Source organism: Paroedura picta, chromosome 3 (genome assembly GCF_049243985.1).
Source record: "Paroedura picta isolate Pp20150507F chromosome 3, Ppicta_v3.0, whole genome shotgun sequence".
Taxonomy (NCBI): Eukaryota; Metazoa; Chordata; class Lepidosauria; order Squamata; family Gekkonidae; genus Paroedura; species Paroedura picta.
This window is the reverse complement of record NC_135371.1, coordinates 82,727,078-82,749,229: the sequence shown is the minus strand read 5'-3', so window position 1 is coordinate 82,749,229 and position 22,152 is coordinate 82,727,078. Positions and strand designations below refer to the sequence as shown.

The 22,152-nt window shown below is 43.8% G+C and overlaps 1 protein-coding gene across 3 annotated transcripts in view; it reads left to right on the top strand.

The window, feature by feature from the left end:
* The window catches only part of SLC6A7 (solute carrier family 6 member 7), a 65,763-nt gene that overhangs the window by 23,222 nt on the left and 20,389 nt on the right, over nt 1-22,152 (top strand). For 2 of the 3 annotated variants that reach the window (XM_077326582.1, XM_077326584.1), the window contains exons 3-7: nt 2,694-2,825; nt 3,998-4,232; nt 5,681-5,819; nt 7,425-7,559; nt 17,103-17,206. In XM_077326582.1, coding sequence (XP_077182697.1) covers nt 2,694-2,825; nt 3,998-4,232; nt 5,681-5,819; nt 7,425-7,559; nt 17,103-17,206 — 745 coding nt within the window. Of the gene's footprint in view, nt 1-242; nt 2,536-2,693; nt 2,826-3,997; nt 4,233-5,680; nt 5,820-7,424; nt 7,560-17,102; nt 17,207-22,152 lie in introns of those variants that run through there. The other variant, XM_077326585.1, reaches the window with a different exon arrangement.

Genomic DNA, 22,152 nt, shown 5'->3' with positions numbered 1-22,152 from the left:
TGCTTTGGTTCCTCCTTCTTCTCCAGCTCAGTGCAGGATGAAAAGAGCTCCCACCCCATGCTGTGCCCATATTCTTGCACCCAACTCTTTTTTAACCACTCTGCCTATACACCCACCGGTTAGCTGCATACTCTACATGGCTCCTGTTCTTCTCATACATTTCCTCAGTAGTGTGAACAAAACAGGGCGTGGGGAATTTTTCTGTGCTAATTTTTCAAATGACAAGATAAATTAATTGTCAAATTCTCTCATTATTTTTCAAATGACACAAAATTGTCAATTCCACAGAGGTTGGTTTGGTGAAGAACACAAAATAAAAAAGAGAGATCCTATTTGCCAATGAACTGACCAGCAATCTGTACAAATTATTTACTTTTATATGCCAGCTCTGGCTTGATGCTAGATAGTTCTGCCAAATGCCTTGTGAGTTTTGGAAAGCAGTGCTTGATGCATCAATAGGAGACATGCATCCTTCTGAGTCAGGATATAATCAGCTTGCCTGATTACTGGATATTAAAAGGCACTTCAGTCCTAGAAAGGTCGTCTTCTCCAATGGGACCAAAAATGGATTTCAGGGTTTCACCATGCAGTGCACATTTTGGAGAATCCATATGAATACTCAGCTGGGTATCAATCCAGGGTACCGAGAGAACTAAGAGAACCAATTCCACTTTGGTTCACTGCATTTTCTCAGCATCTTATAAATCTGTTTTGACAGCACTTTAAAAAAAAATTACATGAGTTGTTGGCATTCTTTGTCAAGGTGGCTGACAGTGCAATTCTAAGCACTGTTATACCTGTCTAAACCCATTACTTTCAGTTGACCTAGAAAGGTATAACTCTGCTCAGGATTGCACTGTCAGTTTCACTGAAACAGAAACTGAAGCTTTCATGAGAACAGAAAATCTTGAGAAGGGTTTAGCATCTGTCAGAAAGACACATTTGAGAATGTGGGAAATGTAGGTCCCCTTTCGAGCATTTTGATTACTAAGACGCTAATTTGGGATTGATTGTGTTCTTAGCTGAATCATAAGCATTCCAGCTAACCTATTCCAGTTATATAGATGACACAGTTTTCACACTGAGATCTTGATGTATACTTCAAGTACACAGCTGCTGCCAGAAGAAGACCCTGTAATTCTATGTCTTAAGGCTTTAAAATATACTAATTCTTTCCCCAGGTTTTTGACTGGATTTGATCAACAGATCCTGTCTGGGAGTGAAATACTTCCTAGGCAGGCCTGCATCAGATTGGGGCGACAGTATGTGGAAAAAGGGAAGTCCTTCACCTGCACAGGGTTTGCAACACTGGCTAGGGAATTACTGGGGTGATTTTTTGGGGGTAGGGAGAAGTTTGAAAAGGGTAAAATTTGAGGAGGTTGTAATGTTACTTCCGAATGACCTTCTAGGAATTTCCCCTAATCTCTATGACATAGAGACTAGGAGAAAGTCCTGTAAACCTCACTATAGAGGCTGTTTCTTCCAACAGCTCCTCTAGTTCTTGAGGGTAGATGATGGCCAGACCAGGTTGTTTTCCCAACCTGAAATAGCCCTGGTGTGCTGCTAGGGCTGCCAAGCCCCTTATGGGGGCAGGAATCACCTAGCTCCCCCTTCTGGTGACAGGAAAAAACCCTGGAAGTGATGTCAGTCGCCACCTCTAAGCCATAAAGTTTCTAGTGATTCTTTGGGAGAGGTACAATGTCATTTCTGGGATTTCCATGGAAGTGACAGCACAGTGTCAGCTCAATGGCCTTTCTTGTACTATTACCTCCCCCTGTTGCTCTGAGAGGCAACAGGAAATGGAAGCAGGGAATTCAGGTTAGCATAGTGAGGCAGGTTTAAGCTCCCTCTCTCCATGTGCCATGATTCTAAGTCAAATACAGCCTTTGTGTGCCAGCTAGAGTAGAGTCTGGAATTATCCTGGTATTATAAATCACCTCCTAACTACACTTCCACTGGAGGAAATGGCAATTACCTAGGGAAGAATCTATGGCATCACATCCATGCTGAGCTCTCTCTCCTTCCCAAACTCTGCCCTCTTGGGGTACTGGCCCTAAATCTTCACGAATTTCCCAAGCCAGACCTTGCGACTCTATGGGGAGCACATCAGTCCCAGACCACTTTACTGTCCCTACTCAGGAAGATACCCTGTTGTCTAAAGATGTCCACAGACCCAATAGGCCAAGAAGCAATAGCAACACTTCCTACATCACAAGGGATAATAATGTGGAAGTCAATATGAGGTGGCTTGATGCCAGCTTGCAGCCCAAAGGTATGCATGGTCTGCTTAAGACTCAGCAAGAGACATAGCAGTAGACCTTCTGCCACTCTTCCTTTCGGGATCTTTTTACCCGTACCACCATCCCGGCTTTCTGCTCATTACAGAAGACAGAGAGGAATCCCATGACAGGAATGGGGAAAGAATGGCTAAGAGGAGTGACTCTTGCTTCATCTTTTGCTCTACTGGGAATTTTATAGTTACAGTGCCATCCTCCAGATTGCAGCCTGGGAGCCCTAGTGAGGAGGATGAGACAGGTGAGGTATTAACTACAGTGGCTATTCACTATATTAATTTGCTAGCTGAGCTGTGCCCCTAGATCTCCCAAGAGGGGCCCTATTTATGTATTTAGAAAATGTTTATCCCAGAGACCCACTCAACCACTGTGCTTTGGATAATTTTATTTTTCCTCCAGGGGCATTCCTTGTTCCTTATTTCATCATGCTGGCAATATGTGGGATCCCCATCTTCTTCATGGAGCTGTCGCTGGGCCAGTTCTCCAGCCTGGGGCCTCTTGCTGTCTGGAAGATAAGTCCACTGTTTAAAGGTGTGTAAGGCAGGGCTCATCCTCCTCAATGCACTGTAAGAAAGCAGGATTCTCCATGTAAAGGTAGAAGCCTTGTGGATCACGGAAGCAGGTAGAATAGATGGTATGTGGGGATCACAGTGAGACTGAGTAGTCTCTTGCCACAACAGAGCACTTAAAGGGACCGACAGAATCACTGGGCTGAGAGTGAAACCTGACAACTCCACTATCATTAGAAGAACAAATAGAATGGGGACATTTTAAATCTTGATGGCAGCATACATTTTTCTGGCTCATGGGCTTTTAAATTAATTGTGGACAAAATTATCTTGCAATATTGACTGATGGAAGAGTTTAAAAGAGCCAGGATGGTGTAATGGTTAAGAGTAGCTGACTCTAAACTGGAGAGCTGAGTTTGATTTCCCTCACCTCCACATGCAGCCAGCTGGGGGACCTTGAGCCAGTCACAGTTCTCTTAGAGCAGTTTCAGCCTCCTCTGCATCACAGGGTGTCTGTAGTGGAGAGAAGAAGGGAAGGTAATTGTAAGCTGCTTTGAGACTCCTTTGAGGAGTGAAATGCCAATACTTTTTCTTCTTAAAATAAACGAGTTTGGAGAAAAAGTCATTAGACTACTGATGGCCAGTCTAGACATGACAGTATCCATCAGTCTGACCTGCTGCCATTTTAAAGCCTAGTGAGAAGTTTTTAAATTGCGGTGAGGGTCTGATCTGGATTGGGCCAACAGAATTGCAGGATGAAGCACTCTTTGTCCTCCCCCTGCCCATGACTTTTCAGGTGCCAAAATGGCCACACCATACCCCATTAGCTGTTTTGGTACTTGAAAAGACATGTGAGTGGTGGAATCAGAGCCCCCCATTCCAATATACTGCAGGCCGGGTCAAGATTGGTCATTGTGGCTTTTTAAAATCATCCCATTAGGCTTTAAATAGCTTTGTTGTCCACAGGTCAGACTTGTGAATGCCATCATGCTTACTTTGGCACTTCGGAAAAAGGAAAGTAGCATGTTTGTGCGTGTTCTTCTCTAGAGGTCAGATACTTATTGATCTAGCTATCACGGCCTGTGATTTGCTGGCAGTGAAATGTTTGCCACAGGCTAGTAAACTAGGTCCCCTGGGTGATGCCTAATATTGTCATTCTCTTGATCTCTCTTTATGATTTCTGCTCCTCTTTAGGTATTGGCATGGCTACAATCCTGATAGTCTCTTTGGTGGCCATTTACTATAACATGATCATTGCCTATGTTCTCTTCTACCTCTTTGCCTCATTGACAAAAAACTTGCCCTGGCAGTACTGTGGCAACTGGTGGAACACAGACCTATGCCTGGACCACCACGTCGTACAGACAGGGAATGGTGTTGTCCCATTCAACATCTCTAACACTGTCAGCCCAAGTGAGGAATACTGGAGGTAAGAAGGCTAGGTAATATACAGGTTTAAAAAGTTTTCATTTATGTTTCCTCTCCAGGTACTTTCATCAGGACACCCAAAATGACACAGATCTAAGGGGCCAAGGAAAGTTGCATAGCTTGCAGTTGAAAGAAGGGGGAGGGGAACAGAATAAAGCAATTATATATGAAAAGTAATTGCTCTATGGTGACATTAACATTGCCCATAATAGACTTAATATGCAGCTGCAGACAAGATAGCGGAACAGGTGGCTTCACAGAACAATTACTGCTGCTTCTGTGGTACAATAGTACAAGCAACGAAACATTCTGTGGACTGAATGTTCAGTGGCAGATGCTTAGGTCTTCTGGTCATATTTAGTATAGATTGTTTATCTCTCTTTCCTGTTCATCCTTATTATGAGAATTGTGGATTAACAGAGTCAGGATGAATGGGATTATAAATACAGTTATTTATTTATTTATTTATTTATTTATTTATTTATTTATTTATTTATTTATTTATTTATTTATTTTGCGAAGTCGTATGAGGAGTGCCTGGAACATTGTTTTCAGTGAACTGAAATGAGAACAATATTTATTTTCCTTGAAATGTATCCTATGGTGATCGCAAGATTAAAAACTGTTGGTGGGTTTTCAGAGTTATGTTGGGCTGAAAATTTAAAGCCCAACATAAGATGGGCTTTCTACATTTTTGTGTGTGTGCATACATTGTTTTTCACCAGCAGATGTAATGGATCTACTTGTGTCTGTTGCAAGGCATGCAGTTGGAAGCCACAATTTCTAGCATTTCTCTATAGTGAACTTTTTTCCCCTTCTTCACAACTAACATGATGACCCTGTAGGATTTTCAAGACAAGAGACATTGCTATTCTCTGCCTCTGTATAGCTACCCTGATTTTCCTTGGTGGTCTCTCATCCAGATACTAGCCAGGGTCAACTCTCTTGAGCTTCCAAATCTGAAGAGGCCAGGCTAGTCTAAGCTAGCCAGGTCAGGGGTGATGAACATGCAGATGTCAAAAGTAGATATATCCTTGTTATATCTGTAAGGAAATGTATATTGTGTGAAGCATGTTATATACATGTTACAAACTCCTGACTGTGAAAGCATTTCTGGCAAAAAGAACATCCACCGTACATGTAGATTCACACATGTGATCATCGCGTATGCACCAGTTACATTGCAGGGACACTTCCTGGGGAGCTATAGCTGGCAGCTGCTTCCAAAAATGCATATGCAATACATACACACAGTGAATATTATTCTTTTCTTGAAACAGAGAACTGCAAAATGTGACAATCTGTAAACAATACAGATCCTTTGTGGTAGAACAGCTCTCACCATTTGATGTCATCCACAGTGACTCATGAAGGAAAGTCTGGACTCATTCGTATTGACATTATAAATGGTGCTCCTGCAAATTAATGGATTTTCTTTTTTTGCCCCAGCCGTTATGTCCTGCACATCCAAGAGAGCTCAGGGATTGGGGATCCTGGGAAAATTCGCTGGAATCTGTGCCTTTGCCTACTCCTTGCCTGGGTCATAGTGTACCTGTGTATCCTAAAGGGAGTCAAATCCTCTGGCAAGGTAGGTAACAAATTAATGCCTTGTCCCAGTGTGTAGGAAGCTGCTTGAATTTAATTTAGTAACCATGAGCTAAACTAGAGGTATCAAATATATGGCGCGTCCATGGCTCTTGCCCATCCCTTGAGGAACTGGTGACAGATGACCAAGGCTGCACATTACGTCCCTGTATACTGTCCCTGTGCTAATGAGTAATGGGCGGTGGAAGTGAGAGGGTGGGCTTCAGGGAGATACTTTAAGGAAATACTGTATTGATTCTTTAAGCATGTTCTTATTTTAGGTAAACAATAATAGTTTTTATTGGGTTTGCCTGTGTACTTTATAAAGTTTATATCTTATATCCTGGCATTACATCTTATGACAAACATGGGCCAGCCTGACAAAGTGACGTTTATGTCAAATCTGGCTCTCAGTTCAGTACCTCTGAGCTAGACTCACTTGCACTCTGTTAAATAATATAACTAGGATAAGAACCATCTTGAAAATACAAACACAAATTCTATGACAAGACGTTTCTCCCTTCCTTTCCCCCAACAAGGGCTCAGCACAGCTTACCTTGTTTTCCTCCCATTTTATCATCAAGAGGTTTGAACTTGGGTCCTTCAGATCCTTCAGGTCTAACACTCTAGCCAGCCACTATACCACACTGGCACCCAGTTTACTCAGTCTAACATTCTATGCTAGCCTCTCCCACAGACAAATTCAGGATCAACAAACTATATATCTCTTAATTAACTATGTAGAATTTTATAAGTAACTTGATGGAATATTAACTTTTTTGTCAAGGTGTATGGCAAAGGGAGATCTGGAATATTAGTGTGAACAGAAAGGATCCAAGGCAAAAAAAAAAAAAAAAAAAATTAAAACATAGCTTAATTGACCACTGATTTCCAAGTCCTTTTTAGATTATTATCTGCAGTCATGAAGAAGAGAAACTTTTTTAACACCCAAGGTGTGCTTCGTATTAATTTGGCAAGCATTAGATTGTCCATTGGAAAGCAAGAATCCAAGATGCATACCATGATGGTGGATCTGCTGCACATACTGTAGCTTGCCATTCAGAACTGAGAGTGGGCTGTTGTTCTCTGTTAGAGTGTTATCGACTGGATTCAGTGTTCTGTCAATGGAAGGCATTTAAGGAAGAGTGAAGTGGTTTGCTCTTTCCTCCCACCTTATTGCAGCTCCCACATGCAAGCTCCATGCCCTAGAAATCATCTTTCCAGGGCATGAAAGAGACTGCTGTGAGGAAGGGAAACACAAGAAAAATCCATGCTTCATCTATTGATGCATCACTGGATCCAAGTTTGTGTGTGCTACTTAAAAGAGCGCTTAGTGTGGGTGGTGTGCAATCTGTTTCAGTGATCCACAAACTCCAAGTGCATTTATTCAGATCTGCACACATATACACCATATATGCTCCATTATGCTTTCTGGATACACAACAATGACCAATGTAGCTATGTTCTGCATAGTCTATATATGAAGAGCCCATGCAGGCCAACATGAGAAAATTATTTCAGTGTCTGGGAACAGAAAGTTTTAGATTGTTTTCTATGTGTAGTGTATTGTCATGAAGGAAGCTCATGGATGCAAATTCTCCTCTTGCAGGTTGTGTATTTCACTGCTACATTTCCTTACCTCATCTTGATCATGCTCCTGATTCGTGGAGTAACACTGGAAGGAGCCTGGTTGGGAATTAAGTTCTATCTCACACCACAGTTCCATCACCTGCTGTCTTCCAAGGTGAGATCTCTGTTGTGTCATTTCACTCAGGAGTGGAGCTTAATTACACAGCTCTGCCCTTTTGCCTGCCACATGCCAAGGATGGCCTTATTCAAAGCACAGCAGGGTCTGGCAGAGACAGGAGAGAAACAGCTTCATTGTATAAGAATGCTTGCAGCTCATGGATGTCAATATGATTTAATTGGCTCCCCCTAGGGTTCTTACCAGCAGAGCTGCACTCTCAAAAAATTCAGATGGAGTCCCCACATTTATTTAAGAAAAATATGTTTTTTATTACATCTGAATTTAATATAATTATATACTGTGATAGTTCTAACATATGCAACACTGAGATTGGACTACACGTTATATTAAATGTGAGAGCCAGTTTGGTGTGCGGACTTCTAATCTGGTGAACCAGGTTCGATTCTGCACTCCCCCACATGCAGCCAGCTAGATGACCTTGGGCTGATAAAGTTGTTCTGACTGAGCAGTGATATCTGGCTCTCTCAGCCTCACCCACCTCACAGGGTGTCTGATGTGGGGAGAGGAAAGGGAAGGTGACTGTACTCCGCTTTGAGACTCCTTCGGGTAGGGAAAAGCGGCATATAAAAACCAACTTTTCTTCTTCTTCTTCTTCTTCTTCTTCTTCTTCTTCTTCTTCTTCTTCTTCTTCTTCTTCTTCTTCTAAATGCACAGCTGCTGCCATAAGCAGCATCCACAGGTCTAATTCCTCTTATCTCCTACTATAATACTTAGCTTGAACTGTTTCAGATTAGTAGACACTATTACTAAAAATATAATTATTAAGCATATCAAGGAACAAGGTTTGGCTTCTGAAATGGGAAGTCCTGTTTCACCGAATGATTGGAGTTCTTTAAGCACATTGAGAAACGTATGGATAAGGATGATTTGGCAGACAATGTATACCTTGACTTCTCAAAGGCTTTTGACAATATACCTTGCTGAAGACTCCTGAGTAAGCTTCAGGGTCATGGAATAAGAGGATGGGACCTCTTATGGATTAAAGACAAGTTAAATGGCAAGAAGTAGAGGGTAAGAAAAAATAGACAGTTCCTGGAATGAAGGCAAGTAAGCACTGAGGTCCCCAAAGGACTGGTATTGGTTCTGGTGCTATTTAATTTATTCATAAATTATTTGGAATTGGAGACAAGCGGTGTAGCAGCCAAGCTGGTACATTTCACCATATTATTCAGCATAGTGAAAACAAGGCAAATTGTGCAGAGAGATAGGAGGATCTCTCTGAATTTGGTTTTGGGGCAATGAAGTTCATTGCAAGTAAGAATAAGGTGATGGTCACTGGAATAAAAATCCTCACATTAAATATATGGTGATGGTTCTGAACTGGCTGAGAATGAAGGTGAAAGAGATTGTTGGGTTGTGGTGAAAATCTCAGTAGAAATGTCAACTCAGTGTGTGGTGGCAGTGAAAAAGGCAAATTAGAACTAAAAATAAAATGGCCAATATTTTAATGTGCATGTGTAGATGTCGGATGCAGATTCATTTGAAATACTCCATGCATTTCTGTTCACTGTATCTCAAAAATCATAGATTCATTGAATCATAGAGTTGGAAGGGACCTCCGAGATCATCTAGTATAATCACTTGCAGATTGAAGGAAATTCACAGCTATCTACCCACCCACAGTGAAATGATATTGCAGAGTTGAAAAATCACAGATGAGGGCAATCAAGATGATTATGGGGCTGGATCACCCTTCCTATGAGGAAAGGCTGGAGAGTCTGGGACTTTTTGTCTACAATAAAGACAAATGGGATAAGATAGAGGCTTCTAAAATTATGCATGGGATGGAGAAGATGGAGAGAGAACTCCCCTCCCCCTCCCCATAATGCTTGAATTTATGAGCAGCCAATGAGCCTGATGGGCAATAGGTTCCAGGTGGCTGCTAGGGAATACTTCTTTACTCAGTCACTTATTGAACTGTCAAATTCACTGCCACTGAATATATTATTATTACAGTTATTATGTGAATTTTCATGGTCAAATATTTGGCAGGTAGATGGTATTCTGCAATTCAAGATCTAGCCAAGATCAGAGGTATCTTTGTAGGATTCTCCCTGTTCCAAACAACATTATCTTCTGGTGCTGAGCTGGTGTTATTTGCTCAATGGCCAGAATGTCCAGTTTTGGGGTTGTTTTTTGTTTTTTAGGGGTTTTCTTTTGAGATTTTGAAGCACGACTCCAATGACAATTGGCACAATGGTAACCTTCTCCCAGAGGGACTCTGACTCTATTCATAGGTCTAATGTTTTGTGATCTTTACCTGTTCTTTATTTTCTATTCTGCTGTTTCCTGGGATTGCGGTATCAATGATCCAAATCCTATTTCTCATTCCCCCCCCCCCCCACTTAAATTGTGATATCAGGGGTTTTATTCTCTAAGTATTTATTTGTTCGTAATCAGTTCGTAGTCCCAAAGAATTTTTATTTCCTCATTCATGATGTTGTCTGGATTTCTGGCTGATGGGAAGTCATACTTCTTGCAAATATTCCAGTGCAGCATAGCTGCAACTCTACTGTGACATTCTCTTTATAGACAGTCTGAGCAATTTCACTGCAGGCACTGACCATGTGGTCGACTGTTTAATCTCTTGACTTGCAAAGTTGACATTTGCTGTCATTACTGTTTTTCTGAATTTGGCTTTCACACTATTCATTTTGAGTACCTGCTCTAGTGCAGCTAGATTAGGTCCTTCCATTTCTTTCATTAAGTGCCCATTTTGGAGCCATTTCCAGGTATTTTTAAAATCAACTTTATTCTCTCTGTCTTTCAAATATTGCAAGTGATTATTATGATCATTTGCAAAATTTACATCTTGCCTCTCCTCCCTTCCAAGGGTTGCCAAGTTAGCTAACAATGTAAAAGATATATAATATAATTATGTGATAAAACCATTATAATTAAAAAAAATTAAAACCACAGATTCACAGAGGATAACTCCATCTATGACTACTAGCCATGGAGAGTCAAGAGAACTGCTATATAAAGAGGCAACTAACCTCTGAATACCAGATCTGGAAAGTCACGAGAAGGTCTTGGCATCTATAGTTTCTTGGCTTGCTAGGGTAACTGGCTGACTGCTTTGTGAAACAGGATGCTGGACCACTGGCCTGATCAAGTGGAGCTCTTCTATATTCTTATTTTCTTATGTACCACTTACGTCCTGATATCATGGCATTGTGGTTTTCCTCCATTCATTCTTGTGGCACATGGGATGCTAGACATGGCTAGATTGTTCCCATCATTGTAGAATGGGGAATTAAACTGCTACCAAATGTCAACTGCATGCTTGTTATAAAATATGTTCTGGATTACACAACATGGGGACACAAGCAAATGCTTCTACAGCTGGAAACAGCCTGAGTCATGTACAAAACAGGGATGTGAAAATGAATTTTCCTCATTTTTATTTCCAATGTAACATATTTTTCATTAAATAAATTTATTTATTTGTTTCCCTTATTACATTTGTATTCCGTTATTACATTCATTTCCTTTGGTTTCAGCAGGAAACATCTCTGGATTTAAATTCTTTGTTTTATATCCAATTTGGATGACATTTGTAGGGGATGTACTACTCATTCAAGGGATCCTGATTTCAGTTTCAAGAACTATGGGAGAAAATGTCCCAGTTTCATAATAGGCAATTAAAGGCAAAACACATTTATGCTTGTCACCTCTTTGTTTTCTTTCCAGTTTGGATGAAAATCTTAAAGGGTACATGTCTTTCAGAAGAGATCCTCTCTGACAAATTTCAAACAGATGTAAGAAATGTTCCCTTTTATAGGCAATTAGAAGCAATATACCAGGAAATGAATGAAATAAATGAAAATGTTGCTTTCATTGTTATTTCCATACGTTTTCATTACACAAGTGAATCTACAGAATTAATTAGGTTCATTTTGTCATTAGTGTACAAGTGAATGCACAGACGTGAAAGAAAGCCCGTACTTGGAGCCATCCTAAGTGGAGTTACACCCATGTAAGGCCACTGATGTTTTTAGGAAGCGGAGCTCTGCTTGGGGTTGCAGTCTTAGCAAGGAAATGTCCAGGTGCCCCCCCCCCCTTAAGTCAGTTAAGTTTCCCACTGGGAGAACAAGAAAAGCCTTTGTTACTATTGATGGTAGAGTGTCAATTCACCATAAGGGATTCAGTTTTACCTTTTTCAGACTGGGCACTTTCAGAGGAGACTGAGAGGGGATGATTGCTGTCTTTAAGTGTCTGAAAGGTGGTCACTTGGAGGAGGACAGGGAGCAGTTCCCGTTGGTAGCATAGAACCTGCACGAATAGCTTTAAACTACAAGTAGAAAGGTACTGCTAGATATCAGGTGAAAGAATTCACAGTCAGGGTAGTTCAGCCGTGGAATCAGCTGCCTAAGGAGGTGGTGAGCTCCCCTCACTGGCAGTCTTCATGAGCAGCTGGACAGATACTTAACCTGGATGTTTTAGACAGGGGGTTCGACTAGATGACCTGTATGATCTCTTACAACTCTATGATTCTGTAACAAGAACCACAATTCCAGGAGAGGAAAAGTAAAGAGAATAACCAATGTGATGCTTTGACAATGTTCTCCTTTATTATTAGAAGTTAGGAACAGAGCATTGTGTGCAAGGGAAGGAGCTAGGAGCTGTCAGTGCTCCAGTAGGGGCTAGGAGCTGTCAGTGCCACTGCAACTAACCTAGTTGCTGACAAAGTCTATTCTGCTTATTATGAAGAACTTTTGAGTTTGTTCGGTGATTAGCCTAACTATGAGAAATAAATAGAATAAAGGAGCAGCCTAACCATGTGCTATCAAGACCTTGGAGATCTGGCCATGTGACAATGACAATTCTAATGAGAAGACAGAAGTATCATGTTTTTGCTGTATAATAAAGCTGAAGAGCAGCAGAGGTGATGGTCTGGTATGGGCAATTATGAAGGTTCATTTGATGAGATTGTAATGGACATAGAAAGGAGTTTTCTTGGAAGTCACCAGTCACATTCATCACAGAGAAGAAAATAATTGGAGAATTTTGAGAAGCTGAGAAATTTTGCCACATCTCCTAAGAACAGAATGGGCTTCCACTGGTCAGGGCTGTGAAAGACCAGGTAGGAAATAAGCAGACTTTCACCTCTTAAGATACCAGACCTTATTTTATCTTTCACCAAGTCTTGATCTTCCTTTCCCCCTATCCTTTCCTGCTGCTTTATCATCCATTTGCATTATTTCTACGCTTCCTTTTTCACTGAGACTCTTTGCACTTTACCCCCATTCATTTACTTTGGAAATGAATCAATGCAATCAAAAAGATGATAAAACTAACTAACAATGCTATAGGCCTAGGAATTGCAGAAATTTGAAATGGATCTGTCCTCTGAACAAAGCATAAATATTAAACACAACACTTTAAAGAATGCAGGTGATGGTACTACATCAATAGAAACGCAGTGCATTTTTATGGCCCCATTTCCTTTACCAAAATCCCGTCCTATTTTTTCAAAATGCCAGGAGAGTGGAAGTCCTCCTGACCTCAGACAGGCCATTTAAGAGGGCGGGGCCATTACAGACAATGCATGTGCATGGGCAGCTGTTGATCTTGCTTACTTGCAAGATGGAACCTGTAGAGCCACGGTCCCCACCACCCAGTCCAGAGAACGGTACTGGTCCGTGGATCAGTCAGTACCGGGCTGCGGCTTCTCCTTGTCCTCCTCCCCGGCTGCTACCTTGGGGGCTACCCAGAGAACACTCAGTGGGGTCTGCAGCAGAATGGTCCAGGGCCCAAGGCAGAGTGCCCTGCCAGGGGGCAGTGGCAATCGGCTTGCGCCCGGGGGAGGGGGGGCGTAGCCGCTTGGAGTCACCCAGCCAGGCAGCCTCGGAGTGCTCCAGTGCTCTCTTTGGGCCCTGAGGCAGAAGTGCATGGTTGTGACCATGCTCTGGCATCAGGGTTTGTGCCCTCATGCTGCAATACAAAGTTGCAGGTCTTCTAAAGATCGTGGTAGGGGGAAGGGGGGAGGACTTCTATATGCCACTTTTACTGCCCCTGACTATCCATGTAGTTCTTGGGGGGGAAGCCTTTCAGAGTCATAATGCAAGGGGGCAACCCTGTTTATAGTAACCCATACAAATCCAGTGTGGATCACTGGAACAAAGTTTGAGTCTGGTGGCACTTTTAAGACCCACCAAGTTGTATTCAAGGTGCAAGCTTTCTTGTACAAGGGGGGGGGTAGTGACTCTTCTCACCGCTGGTGAAAGTTTGGCCTCCAGGGCAGCCCTTGGTCTCTGAGCTGTGCAGGCTTGAGTGGTGATACCAGAACTCCATGCCTTGAATGGAGGTTGGCAACCCCCCCCCCCCGGTCAATGGTGTCCCTCTTTACCAATCTTGAAATCTGGTCACCTCAGGCAAAAGTCAAAAAGGGATGTTTAAACATTACCATAGTGACCAGAGTCAGAGAGTGTTAGGGCAGTGGTTGAGAGGAGAGGAGTAGGCTACCCCCCCCCCCCGGGCCTCAGTAAAATTGTCAAGCGTTGACCGGTCCCCGGTGATAAAAAGGTTGGGGACCACTGCTGTAGAAGACTCTGCTCAAATATGAGCAAAGTAAATAAATGGAGAGGCTGTCAAGTAGATATTAGGGCCAAAGACCATGCAGAGCGTTGTACATGATAGCCAATATTTGAACTGAGTTCGTTAATTGAGCGGCTGCCAATGGAGAGATAGCAGAACTGGTGTAATAGGCATGCTTTCCCTAGCTTTTGATAATAACCAAGCTGCAGATTTCTGCATCAAATGGAGTCTCCTAGTTGATTTTGAGAAGAGATCTATGTAAAGCACACTGCAGTAGACTAGACTTGAAGTTACTATGGCATGGATCCAGCTGGCCTAATCAGACAAGTGAAGGAAGGGGACTATCTAAGCTGGAAAAAGTAATTTTTTATGGCTACAGTGTAAGTTGCTTCTCCAGCAGTAATGCTGGATTTATAACTCCTAGGCTATTAACTGGAGCCATCTCTACTTCTTGTTTTGCTTCTTTATGATTTTATTTTTATCCATGGTTCCTCTTAGTGTTTGTGAAACCGGCTTGGGGGGTGGAGTGTATCCAGGGTGTCCGAGTTGGAATAGGGCCAATCAGGGTGCGGCCAGCAGAAATGGCCACACCCTGATTGGCCCAGCCCCTACTCCTCCCTCCCTCCTTCCCTGGATACTTTCCCCTCGCCTCACTTGACACAAACTCCGCAACAGAGATGCCCGTGCCACTGACCACCAGCCTGCCCAGCACTCTGAGGCACTTTTAAAGGTGACTAGGAGAGAGAGGGAATGGCTGCCTCCTCCCCCCGCTTCCAAAGCCCTGATGATGCCTCCGTGGTGCTCCATGAAACTTTCACGCTTCACAGTGACAGAGGGCGCAATGGCCGCAACCTCACCCACAAGGCCCCATGCCTTCCTCGGTGCCTTGTTAATGTCCTTACAAACATCGCGCCAATGAGCCGCCACATGCCTACCATATCCTCCCTCCCACAGCTAGAGATATGTGGCTGCATTTGGTGGGTGCGTCGTTCAGAGTACGGGGTTGCAGGGATGCACCCCCAGTGACAGGGAGAGCCAGCATGCCGTGGAGTGCCTAGCGGCCTGTTGGGCACCAGGTTGTGGAAGCTCATGGCGTTGGCTCGGCTCGCCCTGACCCACCACGAAGATAACGGATCCTGACCTCCATTAAACTGTCTTGTCCAGAGCTAGGGTGGGCCATCAGTGTCAGAAATAGTGTTTACACCAAAGGAGAGATAGTCAACATAGTCACGCTGTTGTAAGTGTTCCCACCCCCCTTCCTTCCAGGATGGGAAATGTGGGTGGAGATGAAGGATTTGGAGAAAGCTCCATTGCCAATTGCCCCCTCACGATCAGTCACCTTGACATTCTTCTCTGCCACCAAGACAACGTGGCGCTGATCAATCGTGTGGTTTTCTCCAACTGCCCCCCACCCAGCAGTGCCAGCACAAACACCACATGGGTGGATGTGGAATGTTGGGAGTGTGGGGGGAGGAGGCGGGCATTCCCCGCTCTGTGTCCATGGATTCCTCTTCCCACCCCCCCCCCAACGTCCAATGGCTACTAGTGCCCTCTTTGTGCTGCCACTCCTGCTGGGGGGGGGGGAGCCACTAGAGCCCATTGTATTCACCATACAACCGGCTTATCTGCTAGTTTTCTTTATAAATTGTGGTTTTATTTCCATTTTCCTCTTCAGTTTGCCTTTTTAAGCATTTTGACAGGTTCTCCTGCTGGTAGGATTCCATCTAAGAACTAAGGAAGAATACAAAGTAGTTATACAAACTGCTTTAGGGTAAATTTGGTGTAGTTTTCAATGAGATGGACTGCAGAAGATATGGAAGTTAAGTTCTTGCATCTCTTTTATTTATTAAATGACTTCCTTTATCCATGATTTTAGTTGCATTGCCTAAAATGCACTAGAAGCTTTACTGTTTTCCCTAAGCCAATATTTTATGCATTTTTGTATCATATACGATGTTTTATTTGAGGAATTTATTGCTTTTATTACTTGCTATTTATGCACTGTGCTTAATAAATCATTCCTATTCATCACCACCACCACCACCACCACCACCATCATCATCAACATCATATTTAGATTTCTAGCCCTCCACTTCCAATGGTTTGTGACAGGTTACAGCATATATAAAACCCCCAATAAAATACCCCAATAAAATTCCCCTAAGACCAAAATTACAACAATCCCAAGATCTCCTGAAGCAGTGGACTAAATCTAACTCAACTTGCCCACTTTCCACCACGGGGGGGCATGGGGCCGATGACCATAAGGCCACCTAAGAATGACCCAGGGGGCTCCAGCTCTTCATGAACGCACCGGCCTCAATCATAGACCTGGCAAAACAGCTCAGTTTTACAGGCACTGTGAAACACCAAAAGCTCCCACAGGGCCCGTAGCTCTTCTGGGAGCTCATTCCACCAGGTAGGGCCAGGTCCAAAAGGGCCCTGGCCCTGGTTGAGGCCAGACGTGCTTCTCGGGGACCAGGTATGACCAACAAATTTGAATCCGCAGAGTGTAAAACCCTGCGGGGGGCGAGAAGCGGACCCTCAAATATGTGGGTCCCAGACCACGCAGGGCCTTAAAGGTTAATACCAAAACTTTGAACTGGATCCGGGTAGCAACCAGTAGCCATATAGTCTACAGTCTCTATAGTCTACTTATAGAGTAGTTAGGGATCACCTACTGGTGCAAATTAGGATCCAGATTTTTTTCTGGGACATCAGGAATGTAGTCTGGAATATGAGAACTAGAGAAGATGCTTATTGGTTCTTGGGAGGCAACAGTGGGTGGGCTTCTGGATGGCACCTGGCTTTTGGCCACTGTATGACACCAAATGTCGGACTAGGTGGGCAGCTGACCTGATCCAACATGGCTTTTCTTATGTTCTTATATTCTTAAGGCTACATATTACTTCTTCACAGCAGAGTCTTGAATTTCCTGAAATTCAGCAGTCTTTCTGTTTGTTCTCAACTTCATTTCAGGTGTGGATTGAAGCAGCTTTGCAGATCTTCTACTCTCTTGGGGTGGGATTTGGGGGACTGCTTACCTTTGCTTCATACAACACATTCCACCAGAATATTTACAGGTACATGTTTTCAGTATAACATTTTATGGAGGTGGAAAACAGAGTGAAGGTTACTGAACTGTGTTCTCAGTGATATTCTCTTTTTCCAGATCAGAACTTGCTTCGTGCAGCAAAATGTATATATATGTATATATGTGTGTGCGTATAAATAAAAATGCAAACTTTGTAAAATGCATAAGAAGAGGAACAGAGACAGTTATACTCAGCAAAGAGGGACTTCTCTGGGTACATTCATGCTTCTTCTAGCTACATTTTCTTTCACCGTATCTGTTGACTAACAAATGGCCTTGGTGAGAAAACTCAGTTTTACCTAAATGACTAAGAGTACCTACTAAATGCCAGTAACCAACACGTTAATGCAAAGCATGTTTCCTTTTAATATAGAAATACTAGGAATAAGGAATCTTAGGGTCATTCCGCACATTGGCCAAAGTAACAAGATGTCCGCAGAATCTGTAATCTCTACAGTTAAAAGTGGCAAATCTTCATTTTACACGTGTTGAATCTTCTCGATAAATTCATGTCTCCCATAGCACTTTTAGTGTTCCTCACATGTTTCCGATCTTGCCAGTGTCAAAAGCAAGGCGCTCTTATCTTGTGGTGCTTCAGTCTGCCCTGCCCTGTCAATCAAGCTGGAGAACCAATGAAACATAGAAACATCCTCAGACCTTCGAAATGCCCCTTTCTCTTTAATTTTTTTTAAAAGACCCAAAAATACAAGTGGCAACAAATATGTGTACATTCATTTATCCATAAAGAATAGTCTGGCGGGATGTTTTTTTTAAACAAATCTCTCGAACGAAACGTGTAGCAGAAAAGCACATCCACATGACACGCCCACAGATCACCTGAATATAGGCACCTGCATGCACACTTGGCCGCCCTTGCTCTTTGTTCGCCTCTACCGGTTGCATGCTCCAAGCTCAATACAGCAATGGAGAATATAATTTTAGCCTTGGTTGCTCAGATGCTCATCCTTGCCGGATGTGTTCATGCCACCTTATTGAGAATGATGGCACAGACTTTGGCTTTACAAGCAAAGATGATCATGATAAGGAGAAAGGATCACCATAGAAGCGCATTCATGCAAAGGAACTCGAAGAGGGCTCACATTGTAGCCAGGATGAGTTGGCAAGCTCTTGCAGAGCTGCATTTCCCTAAGCAGTTCTGGGTGGACAACCACTGACTGGTGGGACAATTTTGTCCTTTCCAACTGGAGTGATGATCAATGGATCCTGAACTTCAGGGTGTCCAGGGCAACATTCATGGAAATTGTGAACACGCTGCATGGACAGGTAGCGCGCCAGCAAACCTGCATGATCATGGCCATTTCTGTGGGGGTGTGTCATCTCTGCCTTGTGGTACCGTGCCACCCCTCTGTACTTCAGGAATGTAGCCCAGTAGTTTGGCTTAGGGATTTCCACTGTTGGTGAGATCGTGATGGAGTTCTGTTTTGCTATGGAGGCTGAGCTCTACAGCAAACTGGTGTGCTTTGGAGACCGGCTTGGAGAGGTGGGTAGCACTTACTCCCCTTTAAATTGGTCAACTTTCCCCCCCCCTGTGTTATTCCCATAGCAATGAATACTTGTTCCCCCCTTTTATTCTCATCAATCTTTCTTCTCTCTTTCCAATGCAGAATATGGATGGTTTTGGGAGGCTTGGTTTCCCGCACTACTTTGCTGCTGTGGATAGGACCCACATACCCATAAGAGCTCCGGAGGGCAGCATAAAGGAGTTTGGCACCAGAAAGGACTTTTCCTCAGTTCTTCTCCAGGGCACAGTGGACTATTCTGGATGTTTCATTGATGTTGAGGTGGGCTGGAGTGGAAGGAGTCCAAGGGACCAAGCCCTATGAAGATAGGTTGAGGGACTTGGGAATGTTCAGCCTGGAGAAAAGGAGGTTGAGAGGGGACATGATAGCCCTCTTTAAGTATTTGAAAGGTTGTCACTTGGAGGAGGGCAGGATGCTGTTTCTGCTGGCTGCAAAGGAGAGGACACGCAGTAATGGGTTTAAACTTCAAGTACAACGATATAGGCTAGATATCAGGAAAAAGTTTTTCACAGTCAGTGTAGTTCAGCAGTGGAATAGGCTGCCTAAGGAGGTGGTGAGCTCCCCCTCACTGGAAGTCTTCAAGCAAAGGTTGGATACACACTTTTCTTGGATGCTTTAGGATGCTTAGAGCTAATCCTGCGTTGAGCAGGGGGTTGGACTAGATGGCCTGTATGGCCCCTTCCAACTCTATGATTCTATGATTCTATGAGTCAAGATGCCCTTGTCTTCTATGAATCAAACCTGAGGTCATCCATGGATGAAGGGATCTTTGGTCCTGGAAACCCAACTGTGACCACAGAGGGAGTTCAGGTCCCAGCTCTGATTCTAGTGGATGGGGTGTACCCAGTGTGTAAATGGCTTATGACCCCTTACGAGTGCCCAAGGACCAATGTGCAAAGTTATTATAACTTAAGGCACTCCTGTGCATGCTACGTGGTAGAGCGTGCCTTTGGACATCGGAAGGGACGTTTTAGGTGTCTGATATCCAGGCTATATGTCCATTTAGATAATGTCACTCCCCTCATCATAGCCTGTGTGATCCTACTTAATATCTGTGACGAGAAGGGTCACCACACTCCCTTTCCAGTGGAGGAGCCAGAACCGGTGGTCTTGCAGGAGGATGAACCCATGTCAAGGAGGATAAAGAACAGGATCTATGATGAGGGCTGCCGGGTACGGAACACAATAGCCACTTACCTGTGCGGGAACAGGGGAAGGTTTTGAGTCCTGTGACTCCTTTTAGTTTATTAAAGTTTAATAAAGTTTACTATTTTGTTTCAAATGTCTCGTCTCTATGGTTTTGACATGCCAGTGAGGGAACGGTGCTGCCTTTTCACACACCTTCTCACAGGCCACAAGCCCCTTTTAAATGTTAATATTCTCTGATCTGACTGCACAGTGGGGCTTCCAGTAGTGGGCGGAACCGTGAGATTTAAAGAACAGCTTCTCTTGTCCCTGCTGCATTTCCCTTCCCCAGAAAGTCAAAAGAGGTCTACCTGGCATAACCAAGGGGGTGGCTTTTTAGGGAGAGGGAGGAAAACCTGCTCATTGCCACCAGTCCATTTTTCCCTTTAAAAAGTAGGCTTCTAGTGGCAGGAAGTTCCCAGGGCTCATGAAATGGCTGCCAGCTGAACAGGAAAGAACAGTGTCCTCTGTCTCATTGGCTGTAAAACCCCCTCATACTGTGAGTTCCCCCATGGGCCATCCCTTTGGCTGAGCACTTCGATAATTTTAAACGTTTAGGGGAGGAACGAACAAACGTATCTTTCCCGAGCAAACATCATTCTGCACAATGCCTCTGCCCAGAAGGGTGCCTTTTTGGCAGAGGGCAGAGGTGGAGGCCCTCCTGGAGCTGGTGAGGGCCTCCAAGAGCTTGCAGAAGCTAATGGCCAGCACCCACAGCCAGACCACAGCCAGGTCATTGCAAAAAAATGGGGGCAAGAGGCTATGTGTGCTCCTGGGAGCAGATGTGCACTAAATTTAAAAGAGTGAAGCTGCATTTCCTCAACAGCTTGGAGCAATGGGGGGGGAGCCCAGTGAGAGTGGGCACACCCCCATTTCATGTGCAGATGATGCACATCTGGGAGGCAGCTGGGAAACCCCTGTCGGAGCAACACAGTCATATGGGTAAGTTTTTATCTGGCTTTTATTAATTGACAAAACTGGTTATGATCCATACCTCACCCCCACCGAGTTTGGTTGCTTTAAGCCATCTTGTGTCTGGGGAGAGCACCTTTACCAGTGCTGGCAGGGTTTGAAAGGGGCTTGGGGATGCAAGTGGGGGATGGAGCATCATAAGCAAAGTAACAGATTTCTCATTTTAACTGCTAAGCAGCCATCACCCCATGACAATACATTAATCTTTGTTTTTGAAATGCTGTGTCCTCTTATGTGTCTCTTAATGAAATCAGGATGCAAGTCCATAGTTCCACCCCTTTAGGGCAAAAAACAACACACACCACATGCTTATTAATGTTTCTCAAGGTTCTTGCATGATGTACTGCCCCCTGATTATGCCTTCCGTCTTTCCCCTCATCAGCCACCCTGTCTCCAGTGAGGCTCGGCTCTCAGCCCCCCCCCCCCCACCTCATAAGTATGGTGAAGTGGAGGAGGAGCCATCCACATCAACCACGGCAGTATGTGAGAGGAGGCCCCTTCCTTATAATTTGTGTCCTGATACAGGGTTGCATGGCAATCCAAAAGTAGAATTAAATATTGTACTGACGGTAACTTTCTAAAACCCTTTCGCAGTACAGACCTTCCTCGCTCAGGTGAGGGAGCTGGCGGGAGCCATAAAGGCACACAAGAAGCAGTGTGAGAAATCCTGTAAGCTTGCTGTGAGTGCTGTGTGCGCCCCCCAACCCCTCACAGTTGCAACCCCTCTTAGGTGGCCATGCTCCTCTTACTGTCTTGGTTCTAAAACTTTTTGCCTGTATTTCTCTCCACAGTCAATAAACTCAAGGAAAGGATGGAGGCTGTGAATAGATGGAGGAGGAGGAAACCAAATAAGAAGGATGGATAGACAGCTCCAGGAGTTGAGGGGGGAGAGATAAAAGGACAGCAAAAGGGAAGTTAATTGTTTTGGATTATTGGGGATGTTTGCTGTGGGGATGTGTTGGGGATGTTTTGGTGTGTGTCTACTGTTATAATTGTTACAATTGGTATTAAATAAATCTTATTAATGCTAAACTTACAAAGTCTCGTCTCCCTGTCACTCACAGTTGCAAGTGTTTCTCCCCCCCCCGCCCGAATCTTGAAGGTAGCATCACTGCCCATAGTTAGATTCCACCAGGTGTTTCCCCACCCCAGCCATCATCTAGCCACTGAGATAGAACCTATGAGTTGTTGGTAGTTGCCAATTTCGACCTTAGATCCTCACCAAGCCCCAGAGAAG